Here is a 17326-nt window from a genome sequence, read left to right as displayed (position 1 = left end):
TTCTTTGGGATATTTCCAATCTAAAATAGACATAAAGTTATTAAATGTACTTTGTGTTCTTTTATTTTCATGCTTCCATAGTGGTACATCTTAAAATGTAAGATAAGGAAAATTCAGGGAAAAATCCCTCCCATCTAATTAGTATTATTCCTATGGGTGTGCATTACTCTGTAAGTTTTATAGATGCTGTTGTAACCCTGAATATAATTTTAAAATATGAAAAAAAGCTTCCGTTCATTTCTAATATTAATGTTTGTTCGCATACTTACTTTTACTAATTATTTACCTCTGAATTAACTGCTGCAAATACTGCAAATATTTTCATATTTAGTACCTTAATATTGCAAGTATTATACAACAGAGATGCAAGAATGTAGATATCTAATGACAAAGATCTGTTCAGATCAACTTGCTGGTTACAATTATAACATCAAATTGGTTTTGTGATCTGCTTTATAGATCTTGAGGCAAAAGGGGATTTCTTGGAGCTCCTGCTTATGAATTTATGAAAGAAAAGTTACCTTCACCATGAAGACATGAAATAAAATTGACTCACATAAAGCATAAACTAAAACTTTCATTTTCAAGAATTACCCTGAATAAGCCAGTTTAACTAAGATGAAATTCACTGCAGTCACCTCCAGACCCATTAATGTTCATGTTAAGAGCTAAAGTGAGGCATGAGTCATGGAAAAGCATTAGATGAGGCTTTTCCAGGAAGAATTCCGACCTTGGAGTGTTTACTTTTAATGAAGGAAGTTTGAGTATACTGTGCAACACAAATCTGGTGTTCAGAAAACTGACAACCATTGTTTTAACCTTTTCCTTTTGCGATCTTGCAAAAGAAAATGTTTCTCTTACCTTCTCCCCACCCTGTCTGAGTGCAAGTGGTTCGTAAGGGCTCTGCAGGTTCTGGGTGATCCACAGACCAGGTTTAAACCCTCTCGTTCTCGGCAGTGTTTCATAAGAGGAAGGACCTCTTTCAGGCCATGCTCTGCCTCAGTATGTGGAAGCCACCGAAGTTCTCATATGACATTAGGCAAATGATCATAGTTGAGACCCCTAATTTGAGACCTCTTTTGTTTTTTCCTGAACTGTTCTGAGTGGCAGGCTTTTATCTTGCAAGATAGTGTGTGTGCACACTAAAATGCTTTCCAGCTCATTTCCATTTAGTAAATGTCACTGGATGTAGCTACACAACCTGCATTGAAAATGGTAGGAATCATGTACATAGTGTTTTAGTCAGCTTTGATAAAAATTCAGTCTTTATTTACCAATTTAATTTTTTTTTCTGGTAGAATTGTTTTTTGAATAACTATCTAAATGTGTGCTTTGACTCTCTAGATAACATCTGTATAGCTCTAAAAGTTCTGCAGTAGTTTATTGTGCAGTTAATACTAGTGTTACATGCTTTTGCCGACACAGGAAATGATAAATAAGAGTATATCTCTCCTCTCATCTTCCTTTGTGTAGAGTTGCTGTTTATCAAAAAAAACCCCATGCTGGGACAAGGCTCTCAAATGCTGTCTCCTCCATGGCAGCTCATGCTGTCAGCGATGCCTTGTGAGGGTCTAACTATGGAATTTCTTTGTACCTTGTCTTTGTGATTTTTGTCCTAAAAAATGCTAAGCATATATTAAATGTTTCATTTAGGGGATGTTTTTTCCTAATTTTGTGTTGATAAATGTAGAAATCTGAAAACTAATTTAATCAGAAGAAACAGGCTTAACTTTTGTTCTTGACATGCAGTTTATTACCTAAGACAGTAAAGAAATGAAAACAGTTTGTGTTGTACACGTTGTTCTACAATTACAAATCAGGCTGTTTTAAGAGAGTTTTCTAAAGATTTGCATTGAACATAAATGTAGGGAAATAGTTACCTTTTTTTGTCTGCTCTATCTGCCACTAAAATGGATTATGAAAAGTTCTAAAAAACTTTCTAACTAATTATTTAATTATTTTCTTTTAAAATGTAAGCTACAGAATACTCAATATATGGTTCCATTAAAAATAAACAAGCTTGTTCATCAACCTACATCAATGGGTTGTTTTTTGGAGGGTGCGGTTCTTCTTGGCTGGGGGATGTTAGCAATTTGCATCATCTCCTGTCAAATCAAAACCACAGCAACAGGATTGACAGAATTTCTATAAGTGTATGTCTCTAATGCTTTTGACAAATACATTTTTTGTGACCAACTAAATTTAAATAGAGTTTGTAAAATGCCTGAAGATTTAGTGCCGTTAATGTATATTTTATATATGGGGAAAACAGCAAGAAGCTGTAGTTTCCTGGTGTTATATGAGAGCACATACCCTACTGTATACTGTATGTGCATATTTTATTTTTCTGACTGAGTCTGATTAAAGCTCAACTCAAGAATAGTGACCACAGAAAGAATGGACGGAATTCCTCTGTGTTAAAAATATTTTTCAGAGAAGTCTATTGAGTACATAATACCTGGTATGGGTCTACTGTGAGAAGACTTTCAAACTAATCACTACAGTATTTGATTTATATCATTGAGAAGCCAGGGAATATCATTATCTCCTCACCCCTTCCTCCCCTCTGCTCCCCTCCCCACCCTGCCCTGGAGACTCCTAGGCTTCCAGGAGTCAGAGGTAAGATCATTTTTCTCTATCTTGTTAATGAAAAGCTAATTCAGTATTCGGTGATTTATGAAGGTTTGTTACAAAAGAACAGCTTACGAAGATTTTGTGAAGCGAAAATTTGTTTACATGCTATAAACTACAAGTTGTATGAGCTTGTTAGTTTGATAAACTTTATGTAGTGCATATAACATGTCTCACCTTGTTTTGAAAAGTAGATGCAGACAGACCAAAGAGAATACAAATTAAGTCATAGATCCACATCTGACTTGCAGAGATGAGAAGTGTAAAGATGACATCTTTGTACTAGTATACCAAGGAAACTTTATTTGGGAATTGTGGAGGAAATGCAGAGATGGAGCTCTCTGTGATGCTATTGTTAGAATTGCTTCCCAGGCTTAGGGACTGGCATTTTCGCTTCGTGCAAATCAGCCCTCAGAATGCATGCTAGCACTGGTGTCTGGGCAGAGCACTAGAACATTGCTTAGGAGAAAGGCTTAGAAATATTTAGAAAGGGAATGGACCTTTCTGTGGCTCAAAGCAGCAGTCAGATGAGTTAATGCTATGTAAGGGGTATTAGATTTCATCACTGGAGATCTATGACAGTTCCTACCAGAGATCTGTAGGTTTCTTGCAACCTGCTTTGAAGCCTCCCTTCCTGACCACCATCAGAAGTAAAATACTGGATTTAGCTAAAAAGACAGACAGAAAGAAGGTGAGAGACTAACTCTAAACTCAGATGGATTTTTCACCTAGGCTGTAGGAGTTTCATTTACTGATATTGTTTCAGCTGTTACTTATTTATGAAAAGTGAGGAGGCCTCAAAAGCCTTAGAGTAGCTCTTCACAGAGCACCTCATACCTGTTTATTGGGAACTTCTTATAGAATGTGATACATGTGGGTTCATGTCCTTACATTAAATCAAGTGGAGGAGGAGTTTGAAAAAGGCCTTAACAGCGCTGGACTCTAGGAAGGGTGGGTCTCTTTGGTCTGCCCTGATGGAGGCAAGGAGCTCCACTGCACACTGAACATGGTGGCATGGCTGTTGTGCTAGTACCTAACTCCAAGCCTGGGTGCACAGATTACCTTTTTTTCTCTCATCTATATTTCTGCATTAAACTGTACTTTCTCATAGAAAACGTTTTCATAAACTTGGTTCTCCCTGACCAGGATGTGGTTCCTCAGTGCAGATCCAACATGTGTTGAAGTATCAGACTAGAGGCAGGTAAAACTGTTGTGGCTGAACGTCTCTTGTCTGAATGAACTTTGCTACCCCTCAAGCTAGTCCTCAACACAATCTCCAAACACAGTCCTATAAAACATCTTAGACTGGGTTTCAATAAATATATTAATTAATCAGTTGAGTCCTTGCAGAATTAGTAATTCTGAGAATTTGAAATGTTGGATTATATGGTGTGTATTTTTGTTTTATAGAGGCTGACCTCATTCCTGAACTGAATGAAACTGAAGAATATGAGGTATAGCATTCATTTATATTTAAGAGAGTATTTCAAATGCATACATTTCAACTAAATTGAATTTATACTCCATGAAAAATTACAAAACTATGTCACCAACTGAATGTATTTTCTGCATTCATATATACATATTCATATATGCATATACAGCCTTCTCTTTCAGTTATATTTCTCTCTAGACAACTAGAGATATCTCTCTATTTAGTCCTGTGGTGCTGGAGATACATGGAGAAGTAAGTGATATCAGAGGGTATCCCTAAATATTTTTGAAAATGGGGCATCAAGTTACTGTCACCTCTGAATGAAAATGAATGACAAAATTGTTCATTTAGCAGAGTCAAAGCTGGCACCCAGCATTAGGTTTTCTAGTTTGTTTAATGAAAAATCTGGCTTGGGCTTGCTTATGATTGCCCAGTTGGATGGGGCTTTGAGCAACCTGATCTAGTGTAAGGTATCCCTGCCCATGGCAAGGGGTTTGGGAATGGGTGATCTTTAAGGTCCTTTCCAGCCCAAATTATTCTATGGCGGACTTATTTACCATGTAGTAAACTAAAGGAAGAAGACAGTTTGTCCGAAGGAGTAATATTCACGTGTCACCTATGAGTGTGCTATCAGGTGAATTTAACAGTTACTCCAGAATTCTTGGAGGTTCATTTACTTCTAAAATTCAAGTTAGACATTACAGTATAACTCTATTTTATACAGTTTTGGATGTTTTTGTGATAGCCTCTGCAGACTTCATATTTGGTAACTAGGTTTGTGGTGTCCCAGCAAGGAGAGAGATGAAAATACCACAACTATGTTTTTAAGAATCTGTAATATCGATATTATAACATGGACAGTTCCTTTGGTAAAACCTACATTTGTACCAAGTATTCCCTTTGAATTTTTATTTTATAGTTTCAGTCTATGACCACAATATTCTCACTGAGTGGCAAGTCCTTGTTAGTTAAACAGACAGTCTGTGCTTACCTGGCTATCTATTTTTACCCTTCCTTGTATTTGTGGACACTGAGTAAACAATAATACAGCTGTTTCTCTGGTGATGTAAACTGTGTAGCTAGATTGTTATATTGCATCTATCAGGACAGGAACTGAGTGCCAGTGAATGTCAACTGATTTTTACTTGAACCAAGAAAGTTTACAAGTGCAGGCATTGCTCTACAGAAAGTAGATTTTCAGAAACAAGGGCCTCTCTAGTGCTGTCTGAGTTTGAGGACACAGAGTCTAGTTGCTGCTGTCCTGACATTTTACATATTTAGTTCTCAGTATGAAATCCAAACCTGAAAGTCATATCTGAGGTACCTTATATTCTGTTAGTGCACAAGGGGTTCCTGGTATTAAAAAAGGACAGCAGTGTGAAGCATAGCTCTAGCTTAGCGGTTAAAGCTCTCACTCTGGTGAGACTGACTAAAAGCTAACAACTCCTAGTAGCAAGTGCTCTAGTTAACAATTTATTCAGCAGTGCTTTATCTTGGCCATTTCTTTCAAAGGCTGTTGATTTTACATTCTCCTCTCTGCTGTGCCCTGTTCACTTTGGTACTGGAGTAGGAGATGTACTCAGTCTAAAATACAGTGGAAACTGAGGATTTCTTAGACCGATAACTATGTCTCAGTCTCCTATCTTCTGGGTGTTTTCTCTCAACATTATGCTTTTGAATAAGGACAGGTTGGTGTTGCTGCCACATCACCAAGCCAGATCTTCAAAAGAAAAAGGAGTTGCAACTGTGTTTTGCAAGAGGCTCTGTCCTGCTGGTGTCTCTTAGGGCTATGTGTGCTATCAAATCAAGTCCCTTCAGAAACTGAACGCACCCCTCAATCTAGTTTGCAGAGTGCTGCTTGGACAGGTTTGGTTCTGGTGCAGTTCTAGATTGGAGCACAACAGAGAGCTGTGAGCACTGCTGTTTCTAGGTCAAAACAAAAATGCCTGTGCAGCAAGTTAGATGCTTCTGCATTGTGTTTTTTTATTTAGTGCAGGGTAAGTTGGAGAGGGGGTAAAAAGGTTTGAACTTAGATCCTCAAGAACAGCCCAAATCCTGATTTTATTTAGGCCTATTTCCTCCCCCCCCCTTTTGGATCTGTCTTTAGAAATGAAAATTCGCAACACAGATTTTTCACGAAGTATGATAACCAAACAAAGGATCATAACAGGGAGCAAGTGGTATCACTCACAACACTTGTGAAACTGTTACAGTCATGGTGACCATCCTGAAATGTTCTCCAGAAATTGAAGATTCAGCAGATTCCTGCATCTGGGCAGGAACAACCCCAGGTTCCAGTATAGGTTGGGGAACGACCTGTTAGAGAGCAGTGTAGGGGAGAGGGACCTGGGGGTCCTAGTGGACGACAGGATGACCATGAGCCAACACTGTGCCCTTGTGGCCAAGAAGGCCAATGGCATCCTGGGGTGTATTAGAAGGGCGGTGGTTAGTAGGTCGAGAGAGGTCCTCCTTCCCCTCTACTCTGCCCTGGTGAGACCGCATCTGGAATATTGTGTCCAGTTCTGGGCCCCTCAGTTCAAGAAGCACAGGGACCTGCTGGAGAGAGTCCAGCGCAGGGCAACAAAGATGATTAAGGGAGTGGAGCATCTCCCTTATGAGGAAAGACTGAAGGAGCTGGGTCTCTATAGTTTGGAGGAGAGGAGACTGAGGGGTGACCTTATTAGTGTATATAAATATATAAAGGGGGAGTGTCACGAGGATGGAGCCAGGCTCTACTCAGTGGCAAACAATGACAGGACAAGGGGTAATGGGTCCAAACTGGAACACAAGAGGTTCCACTTAAACTTGAGAAGAAACTTCTTCTTAGTGAGGGTGACAGAACACTGGAACAGGCTGCCCAGGGAGGTTGTGGAGTCTCCTTCCCTGGGGACATTCAAAACTCACCTGGACACATTCCTGTGTAACCTTATCTAGGTGTTCCTGCTCCGGCAGGGGGATTGGACTAGATGATCTTTTGAGGTCCCTTCCAATCTCGAGCATACTGTGAAACTGTGAAACTGTGATTTGAGGACAGGTCATCAATATATTTTAAAAACTCTGTTACTATGACAGTTTAATTAAGAGCAGGATATTAATGCAAATCTCTAAGAACTTCTGATAGCAAACCCATTTTTTCATTGGTGTGTACTGCATATACAATTGCATTTTATTAGGAAAGAGGTAGAGCTTTTTTAATAGAGTAGATAAATACTGTGAGTTGGTTTTGTCTCTCAGGGTAAAAGTAGCACTATGTAAGAAATTGCTGTGATACAGGATTTTTTGTTTCTACTGCAAAGTAATATTTTCAAGAGAGGATACCTGTTCTTGCAGCTAAATATTTTGCTTTAAAACTAAGAGATCTTCTCAAGTGTTGTCTTGTTTTGCCTTTTGTTTTTATGGAGCCAGAAAAATGTGGTTTTTTTGCAGTTTGGGTTTTCATTTATGTACAGTGTCTATATTTTTAATTGTCTTCGGCTATGATATTTTTTCAAAGGATGAAGTTGAGAAAAAGGAAACAGAGGTGAATGAAGAAACTGCAGTGACTCCTAGCACTGACAGTATGGTAAACCAAATAAGGAAAGGTGTCCAGGTGACTACATCCAGCTACAGCCAAGGAAAAATGGGGACAAGACCCAGTGAAGCTAAAACAAATAGATACTTAACAAGAGAAGAAGAATTGCATGGTAAGGATGATGTTTTCAAAGCAGCTTATTACCCTACTTCTCCACCTCTTGGTGAAAATTCTGAAGAAGAGGAAGATCCTTTTTTGGAATCCAAAAGAGTTACTGGAATTCCTCCTCAACTCATTGACTCCACCAAAGGCATAGAAGAAGAATACATATACCTTTCTTCAGGCACTGAACCAACAAGAATAACCACTGCTGGCCATAGCGAGGAAGATTTCTTATTGACTCCTTTTAAACCTAATCAGGAATCTGATGACTTTTGGAGTACAGTTGTTACCACTTCTTCAGTACAGCTGGTTACGGAGGAGAGCTCCCAAGAGCTTCCTTCAGGAAGCCCAGATATAAGCATGCATGATGTTCTTTCCCAAGGCTCCATTAAGTATGTTTCAGAAGGTGTAGCACCCTCAAGCTCTGATGAGTCTCCAAAGCATACTTCTTCCACTGATGGAAATGTATGGTTTCATGATGCTACGGATCAGACAGGTCAATTTGTTGATACATCGCATAGGAGGCAATTGTCTCAGACCATTTACACAGATGGTTATGTAGAGGGGTTAAAGCCAGCTACAGTGCCCTATTCCAGCAGCCCAGTGATTTCACAAGACACTTCACATGCGGATTTAGAATTGCCACATTATTCTACCTTTGCTTTCTCCTCTGCTGAATTATCACCTCACTCTATCCCTTCAAGCTCTGGAGAATATGGTTCTGCTTCTGCTGCCAGTGAGGTACTCTCTCAGACAACTCAACCAGTCTATAATGGTGAGATACCTCTTCAACCTTCCTACAGTAGTGAAGTGTTTCCTCTAGTCACCCCTTTATTGTTTGACTCTCAGATGCTCGACACTACCCCTGCTACATCAGATAGTGATGTGACCTTGCATGCTACACCTGTATTTCCCAGTGTTGATGTGTCATTTGAACCCACCCTGTCTTCCTATGATGATGTACCTTTGCTTACATTTTCCTCTGCTTCCTCCAGTAGTAAAATGTTTCACCGTTTGTATACAGTTTCTCAAATGTTTCCACAAAGTGCTACTCCAGCTGTTGCAAGTGATAAGGTGTCCCTGCATGCTTCTTTGACATTGGCAGAGGGTGATGCATTAATACAGCCAAGCGTTGCTCAATATGCTGATGTGATGTCACATCAGACTACTCATGCTGCTTCAGAGACACTGATATTTGGTCATAATAGAACTCATATGTTTTCTCAAGTTGAACCATCCAGCAGTGATTTAAATATGCATGTACTATCTACAGTGTCTGAACTTCCTTACTCTTTGTCTAGTAATGTGGGCTCCCTCCAAAGCTTTACTGTTTCGTATGACTCTGCAGAATTTGTGCACGATTCTGTTGACGTATTCCGTCAAGATCCTTTATTTAGCAGCTATAACAATGTACTGGTGCATAAACCTTCTTCTGTAATATCACAAGCTGATACTTTGCTGCAGCCTACACGCTCTCTGTCTAGTGATATGGATTGGTCTGAAGCATACTCTGGTAGTGAGTCCCTTTTGCCCGATACAGATACTTTGATGGTACTTAACGTTTCTTCCTCTGATTCTGTAAATGAAATTACATATGAATCATCTGGGTTTAGTGACGTTAATAAGATACTTCATAAAGGTGATGTTATAGATGGAGATGAGAGAGAACTGCATATTTCCTCTTCTTTAAGTGAAATGGCTTCCAATGCTGAAAGTAAAGCGATACCTGAACTTTTTATATCTGTTTCTAGTATTGATGTAATTAAGCAGAATCCATCTCTGCAAGAAAGCCTACTTCCTGTTTCTAGCACAAAGGGAATCCTTCCAGTCTCTCTTGCTTTTCCCACTACTAAGATATTTGATCATGATATTAGTAAACTTACAGAAAACCACCTTTCCGTTCAGCCTTTGCATGTTACAACTCCAGCCTTTGATGACACTTTGCTTAAACCTATGCTTAGTGCAAGCTCAGATCAAGCTCTCTCTACCCCTGCTTATAGCAAAATGTTATCCTCAACTCAGCCGTACTTTTATGAGACCTCAGCTACATTAAATAACGAAGCATTACTGCAATCCTCCTTACAATCTTCTGTCGATGGTGCTCTGCTTAACACAGCTGCAGTTGTGCCTAGTGATCCAATATTGGCTGAAAGCTCCAGGGTTCATAAAGATAGTTCTACATTTGACCATATGTTGCATCAAATGGAACCAGGTTCTGCTACAACTGAAACCATGCTGCATTCTACACCTGCACCTTCCGTTGACAGTATGTTCTCCAACACTTTTAGTAAGCCCACAGCGTCACTTCAAGGTTTACCTGTTTCTCATGCAAGTAAGGAGTATGTTTCATCCAGTGTGCTTAACAGTGAAGATGTTCAGAAGGTTATGCCTTCATTGTACAGTAGCGATGCTTCATTCCAGCTGACCAGTTTAGAAAACACAAATGCCTTTCCCCCACAAGCAGTGAATGCTGTAACAACTCCATTCCTAACAGGTGTTACATTATCACATGTAGCAGACAGCCGTATCTCTTCAAGTGTTTTTGAAAGAAGTGAGGCTGCCAGTGTCTCTTCAAGTTCTACACTTGGTTTTGATCCTGTCAATATATCTGCAGTTGTTTCTGGTTCTGACATGTCCATTCATCACACTCTTCCTTTACCAAATGTACGTATTTCCGTTACAGCCGTTCCTCCCAAAAGTGAGATCCCTGCAACTTTGAGTAGGTTGCTAGTTCCTTCCAGAGAATCCTCTGGTTTGTCTCCTAGTGTAATGTCCAGTACTGATTTGTGGCCTTCTGTAGCTGAGGATGACTACGATGAATATGACGATGGCTTCCCTGTGAGTAACTGTATCTCATGCACTTCCCATAGAGAAGCTCAGGATATGGTAGTTGAGGAACAAGATACAGAGGTAAACGATAACAAGGATCAGAGTAACCTAATTATAAGCTCACATTCTAAGAAACCTGAAGAAGAAGAGAAAATTTCAGCTGCTGCATCAGACAGTCAGATGAACCGTGCCATGGACAGGCATAATTATACATCCATACCAACTTTGACAGCAAGCATGATACCTAAGAAGCACAACGACCTAACAGTTTTGGAGAACCACATTGAGACTGCTAGCATCCCTTTGCAAAACACGTCAGAGTCTAAGTCTTGGGCTGTTTTTACAAGTGATGAAGAAAGTGGTTCTGGCCAAGGTACCTCAGATAGCCTTAATGATAATGAAACTTCAACAGATTTCAGTTTTCCTGACCTTAATGAGAGAGACTCTGAAGGGGCAGTTGAAGCAGGTAACTCAGAATTAACTCCTGGATCATCACAGTCATCAGCTTCATCTGTTACTAGTGATCACCCATCAGTATTCAACATCTCTGAGGCAGGTTAGTTATGGATAAGTCTAATGAATAGCATGGAAAGCTGTGAGAGGATACTTTTGTGCCATAGAGAATAAGAAGTTTATTTACATATAATAGAAGGAGAACAGTGCCAGGGGGTGTGATTAAGGAAGCACTGGGGAACAGGGGGTGCATGCTGACCTGTCTGTCATGTGAATGCTACTTCTGGCTACTTAAAACTGCACCTGAAATATTCTTCAGTAAGAAGATTCATACTCTGCTTTTGGATAGATGTGTACTGTCAGCAGAAGTTGGGTGGTGCTCAGTCTGAAACCAGAATTTGTTTTAATGTTAACTGTTTCATTTTAGTTTTAAAGGTTTAAGAGGGACCTAAGTTCTCTGCACAAAGACAAGTGCTGCCTTTATGGAAATACACCAGAGGAAACCATGCCTCTGAGTTTCTGGTTTTTAACTTACAGCAGCACATTTTCTCCATGTGTTTTGTTTTGTTTTCTAAGATGTATTGGGCAAGGAAGAAGATGCTTCAGTTTGATTCTGATTCATCTTAACTCATAAAAAACATCCATTTTCTTTCTTACCCTGTATGCCACCTTCAGATTTCAGTGAAATGCAGATTTTTTGTACCAGATTTGAATATTTCCAAAATACTTGGAGCCAGATTCTCCTGTACCTATTTCTATTTAGTGCTGCTTTCCTATTTAGTTCTCTTAAAGTCAGCAACAGTATTTGTTATCTGTGATTCCAAGGATAAGGTCAGAAAGCAAAACTGAACCTCACATGGATAAATATAAATATAAAACATGCTTGTGTATTGAAAAATGTGTTATGGAAAACACAGAGTATTCAGACACGTTATTTCCATTGTCTCTTGTTAGAGTATTGAAAATCCAAAAGTCAGAAATTATCTATGATGTTTGAAAGACAAAGCAAAACAGAATAAAGAACAAGGTTAAATTGGTATTTTAGAAAATTAACTGAACTTCAATTAGGTACTAACAGCATCTGTAGAGGGCAGTATCATTCAACTAAACCCACTAAAGAATGGCATCCACAGAGCATGGGAAATTTTCGGCCCGGTCCTACAAATGCACAGTTAAATCACATGAGGTTGTATTACTCATGTACATTAGAGTTATATTTTCATATTAGAATACTAATATGAAAAAGTGGGAAATTTACACTCTGTGTAGCTGGGCCTAGTAGAATGTGAAAAATGGAAAACAAAAATTAAAATCAAAAACATACTGAAATTAGTAGGAGTTCTAAGAAGGTAGGTGTTATAAAATTGAGTCAATAAGTGAGTTAGTTCAGTAGGTAAGTACTTACAGCATTATGTGAAATACATATTTCTTTAAAAATCAGAAAAAAAATAACATCAATATTTCACAACCTATGGTACTAATGTGAGTGAGTGTTACCATTAGAGATTTATAGTTTACATATGGGTGTCATTTTAATTGTTATCAACAGTAAAAAGGATTATAAGAGACTGAAGTAGTAGTGCAACAGACTTAGAGTTTCTCTTGTAGGTATTATTGAAAGACACTATACAGTATCATTTCATGTACATTATTTTTTTCCAATAAATGATGCCAAATACTGTCTTTTAATAAACTGAAAATACAATGTGAGCATGTCTAACATGGTCTCTTGTAAATCAAAGACATCTTCATTTAATTCAATTATAAAGAAATTATACAAAAAAAAGAGAAAAAAAAACAAAAAACAAAAAAAAACCTCTAGCAGAGAACTTATTATACATTACAGTGAATTCACCAGAAATTTATTAAATGTCTTCTTCTTGTGACCATTACAGAAAAATTGTCATTGAAACTTTTCTCAGTTTTTGTAGCTGCTGATGCATATTTATGCTGGTTCTTAACGAAGGCTTTCTGCATAAGACCTCTATGGCTACCTAAATCTTTCAACTTCAGCTGAAAAACTGTAAGAGAAATTAATATAAAGAAACATGCAAAGGATCCAAATACATCAATTATTAGGGAACAAAGATGCTTACTATAGATGAGACTGCCTTTTCAGCTGCCATCATTGGAGTAATGGCCAAGTGGACAAGAAACTCTCCATAACAGGTGAAGCCTGCTCTTCATTCCCTGTAGAAGGAATCCTAATAGGACTTGGTCATGCAGATTGAAGGAACCTTGTCATCACACAGATAAGGCTGGGTTTTATGTTGTGAATTAATCCAGAGTTGGATAAGCAAGTACGAATGCTTCAAAGGGGTCATATTCTGATCTCTAATGTGTACACCTGGTTTCTGCTGGAATCAGTAGGAAATACTGATTTTAGCCTACTCACCAGAAACTTGGCAACAGTTTTTTCAGAAGCAACTTGTGCCTGCAATCACTTTGCCCACTGAGCTACATGACTTAAGGAGTAGTAATTGATTTGGGTATTAGAGTACTTAGAACTAAAACTAAGAAGATGTTTGATCTTGATGTCTGATCAGAGCCTAGATGGTTTTGCATATAAAGCCCTGAAAACCTCTAAACTCAAGAAAATGGAAGCAAGCAAAGAGCTGCCTGGAAATCTGTACTGTGTGAAGCTGGGATTTGACATCCTATTTAAAACATGTGATTTGTTGGGTTCCCCCCCCCACCACCACCCCAGATCCAACTCCATTCCCTCTCCCTTTTGTCTGAAAGATCTTAGTTCATTAGAATTGGTCCCTTGAAATCCTGATGGAGTGCAGCTGATTTCTAAACAGCAAAATTCTGTTCCCATATAGAACATGCATTGAATTAGGGCTGTTCACAAAAGCAAAAAACAGTCTTAGAAAATCTAGGGGTTCCATTCTAGCAAGTGCAAGTGCTTATTTCTGTGCTTTTACTAATGTTATGGTCAGAGGTCACAGTAACTGCACAGATTTAAAAGAATCAGTAATTTTTTGTCAAAATCACAGTTCTAAAATATCTACTTAAGGTATGACAAAAATTAGAAATGCAGGGTTGGTCTCATTCGCTGTTGTGTTCCCTTATTTAATGAGATTGTAAAAGATACTGTTTTAATCTTCCTACAAATTCCTATGTCCAAATATTTCTGTCACCCAGCATTACAAGGCTGACAGAAATGTAAAATCTAGACATTATTTAATAATAATTTGGTCACCTGTAAAGACAGAGGTGGGAAATTTAATTCTGGCTCCAGTATACTTGGGTGAGGAAGTACTACAATTGAATTCAAAGGCAGCAGGATATGTCTACAAGGCAAGTTACAGGATGGGCAATGAGTACTAGAATACAGAAGGCTTAAGTGCAATGTGGCAAGCACACAGGGAGTATTGTAAGAAAATTTTCTATTAAGCCATTAGCCAGAGAGTGATTTGCATTATATGAGTGACAGTTCAATATCAAAGTGTTCTTTACACATTCCAATATTATATATTCATATTCTTTAACTCAGTTGGCTTTCAGCTAATAAACAGATGAAATTAAAAAACTTTGTTCTCCTATATTTTAACAACAATCTACTATTCTTTAAAAGAGAAGTCTCCACTGCTGGAAGGCCGAGTCACATAAGCTTCAACACTTTGCTTTACCCTCTATCTGCTTTTTTCTGTAAGCTGGTTTGCAAATTTATGTACTTTCTGCAGTACATAGTAAAACATAGAGGTAAGTGGTATTAAGTAGGCTTCTTATAAGACACATTCACTCATGTTGTGCATTCCACAGAATTTAAACATGGACTGTTTCAATTTTCTCTGACTACAGAGGCAAGTAATATTAGCCATGAGTCTCGTATTGGTCTAGCTGAGAGTCTGGAATCAGAGAAGAAGACAGTTATACCACTTGTGGTCGTATCAGCCCTGACTTTTATCTGTCTAGTGATTCTTGTGGGTATTCTCATATACTGGAGGTAAGTGGTTTTTTGGTTGTTTGTTTTTTTTTCAGTTCTAAAGAGCTCTGATTTGAAAAATGTGATTGACACTGCCGCTCCTGGTTTACAGGAGGGAGCCTGGATCTTGTCTCTTAGCATGATACAAAGCTGACAGAATAAGGTGTTTTGTGTCCAAAATGCTCAACTACAAGTTTGTTTGTTTGTTTGTTTGTTTCAGAGGATTGAAACATTGCAAATAGCTTATTTCCAGTTGAGAGGTTTTACTAAACAATTAGCTGTGATTATTAATGCTTAAAAGCCAAGTGACGTAACAGAACACTGGGAAGAACAGGAGGGAGAAGAAAAATAATAGCATGGCACAGATTAGTTTCCTGTCTTTCCAATACTTTAACAGTGAAAAAAAAGGTAGTTGACAATTTTGAATGATCATCTATAGTCCTCAACGGGACTGTGTGACTAAGTCATTCATGTAGTAGGAGTGTGCTGTACCTGACATTGTATGCAAGACAGAAATTGCGTAGTTTAATGATACTGTAATAGTGTAAATGCAACTGAGTAGCTCTTACAGTAGTCACGATGTTCTGTGACTGCAAAGTTGTTCTACTTTGTGATTCTGCCGCGCCAAAATTCGCCTTTCAAACCATTCAGCAGGTAACTAAATATGCATTTCATGTGCATGTACATGCTGAGGCTCCCTCATGGGTGTGTTTCTCTGTGACTCAATAAATATATAAGACAGAAAAAAATAGTGATAGGTGTAAGAAGTCATGATAAATAACTAGTGAGGGCAAAAGAAAATATCTATACTGTGAAATAAAACAGACCAGCTGGCATGGCACAGATCTCTAGAGCTGAAGTCTTTTCCCTTACAGTGGGGAAAAACAGTGTCTGAATTCACATCACTAGCTGGAGATGGTCTCTATGCTGTGCTAACCCTAAACTGTCTCAAGTGTTAACGTGATCTAACGCAAGTTGGCCTGAGTTAAAAGCATACCTGGAATCTAGTTAGTATGTGGCAGTGCTCAAGCCTTTGGCTGTTTTTCATTGGTTCTAGGTAAAGCCAGAAAAGCTTCCTAGGAACATGTTTGCCTAATTTCTCATAGCACTTTAAAAATCCATGCACAACCCTATCCCTTTCTCGGGTGTGCAGGCTGCAAGGGAGGAAACACAGTAGTGGATCAGAATGGGGCAATACGTTGCAAAAAATTCTGCCATATTGATTCTTGCTGTGTTGTGATTGCCAGGAACCTAATCCTGTTACTGCTTCTGCAGTGCTCACATGTAAACTAGTACCAAGGAACAGGACCTTGTTCTTCCAGGAGCTGTATGAACAAGAGGGGAGGCAGTCCCAAATGTCTCACAGATGCTTCCCCAGTTTCTTTCTCCCTTTTTTTTTTCTTTTTCCCTTTTTTTTTTCTTTTTCCCCGATCTCCTGACACCAGTTTCCTACCGGCCCAGCAGGAAGTGCCCCACATGGGGACAGAATACGTCCTGTCCCTGAACAGACTAGACTTAAGAAATTGACTTTGAGCTTCCTTTGTTCCAGGCAAGTGTGCTTGTGAGTCAGACAGCCCCCAGCATGATTAAAGACACTTTTGAGCAATGAATTTTCATCACAATTTCTTCTTTCTAAATAGGTAGTTAATAGCTGTAAGTATTGCACAACTAATTTCTTAGTATATGTCTAGCTGGATAATTACACTGTCCATCACAGGATTTCCAGCTAACCACTTTCATATTGAGAACCTTTTCCTGTCTTTCTTGTTATGCAACATGAACATTCATATTCATCTTCCCACAGTGTTTCATCCCTGATGATAAATAGTATTTGAAATCTCTTCTATTTACTAAAGAACAGCATCCATTTTAAGACCCAGATTGTACAGCTCAGTTCTAGTAATCCTACAAGTTACAAGCTTGTTTCTTTGCCGAATAACACTGTGTTCATTTTGTATTCTTTCTCTGGGAATGAACAATTTTTTAACACAGGTCTTTTCAAAATAAAACAGAAATCCCGTTAGCAGTAATATCTTCTTGACTTGAATTTAATCTTTTCTGTATTTCTGGTGTACTACAAAATAAAAAATGGAGCTCTTTTATTGTTAATCCTCAAGGAAATTCTCTTGGCATTATAACACCAGTAACATGTTTTTTGTTTCAGAGGAATCATACATAAACAGTGTGTATTCTGGGTAGAACTTCATGGCCCTCTTTCAAAGCTGCCAAGACCCTCACCTTTTTTTTAGAGCCTGGGAAAAATCAGAACATTAAGTTCACCACTAAGCAGTTTTTTATTGAGTCTGGAAAACATTAGCATAAAGTCTGTAAGAATGTTTATGGTTAGATTTACTTTATTTTGAAGTACGTGATG

General features: G+C 38.5%; 1 protein-coding gene across 7 annotated transcripts in view; it reads left to right on the top strand.

Annotated features, from left to right (window-relative positions):
- Positions 1-17326, top strand: part of PTPRZ1 (protein tyrosine phosphatase receptor type Z1) — a 134793-nt gene that overhangs the window by 88203 nt on the left and 29264 nt on the right. For 6 of the 7 annotated variants that reach the window (XM_061467612.1, XM_061467613.1, XM_061467610.1 and 3 more), the window contains exons 11-13: positions 4042-4085; positions 7560-11124; positions 14829-14973. In XM_061467612.1, coding sequence (XP_061323596.1) covers positions 4042-4085; positions 7560-11124; positions 14829-14973 — 3754 coding nt within the window. The remainder of the gene's footprint in view (positions 1-4041; positions 4086-7559; positions 11125-14828; positions 14974-17326) is intronic. The other variant, XM_061467616.1, reaches the window with a different exon arrangement.

Source organism: Pezoporus flaviventris, unplaced genomic scaffold (genome assembly GCF_033815535.1).
Source record: "Pezoporus flaviventris isolate CSIRO_AGI_PZ_B2104156 unplaced genomic scaffold, CSIRO_AGI_Pfla_v1 ptg000045l, whole genome shotgun sequence".
NCBI classification, from domain to species: domain Eukaryota; kingdom Metazoa; phylum Chordata; class Aves; order Psittaciformes; family Psittacidae; genus Pezoporus; species Pezoporus flaviventris.
Note: the sequence above shows the minus strand (reverse complement) of the source record. Positions and strands in the feature narration are given on the sequence as shown.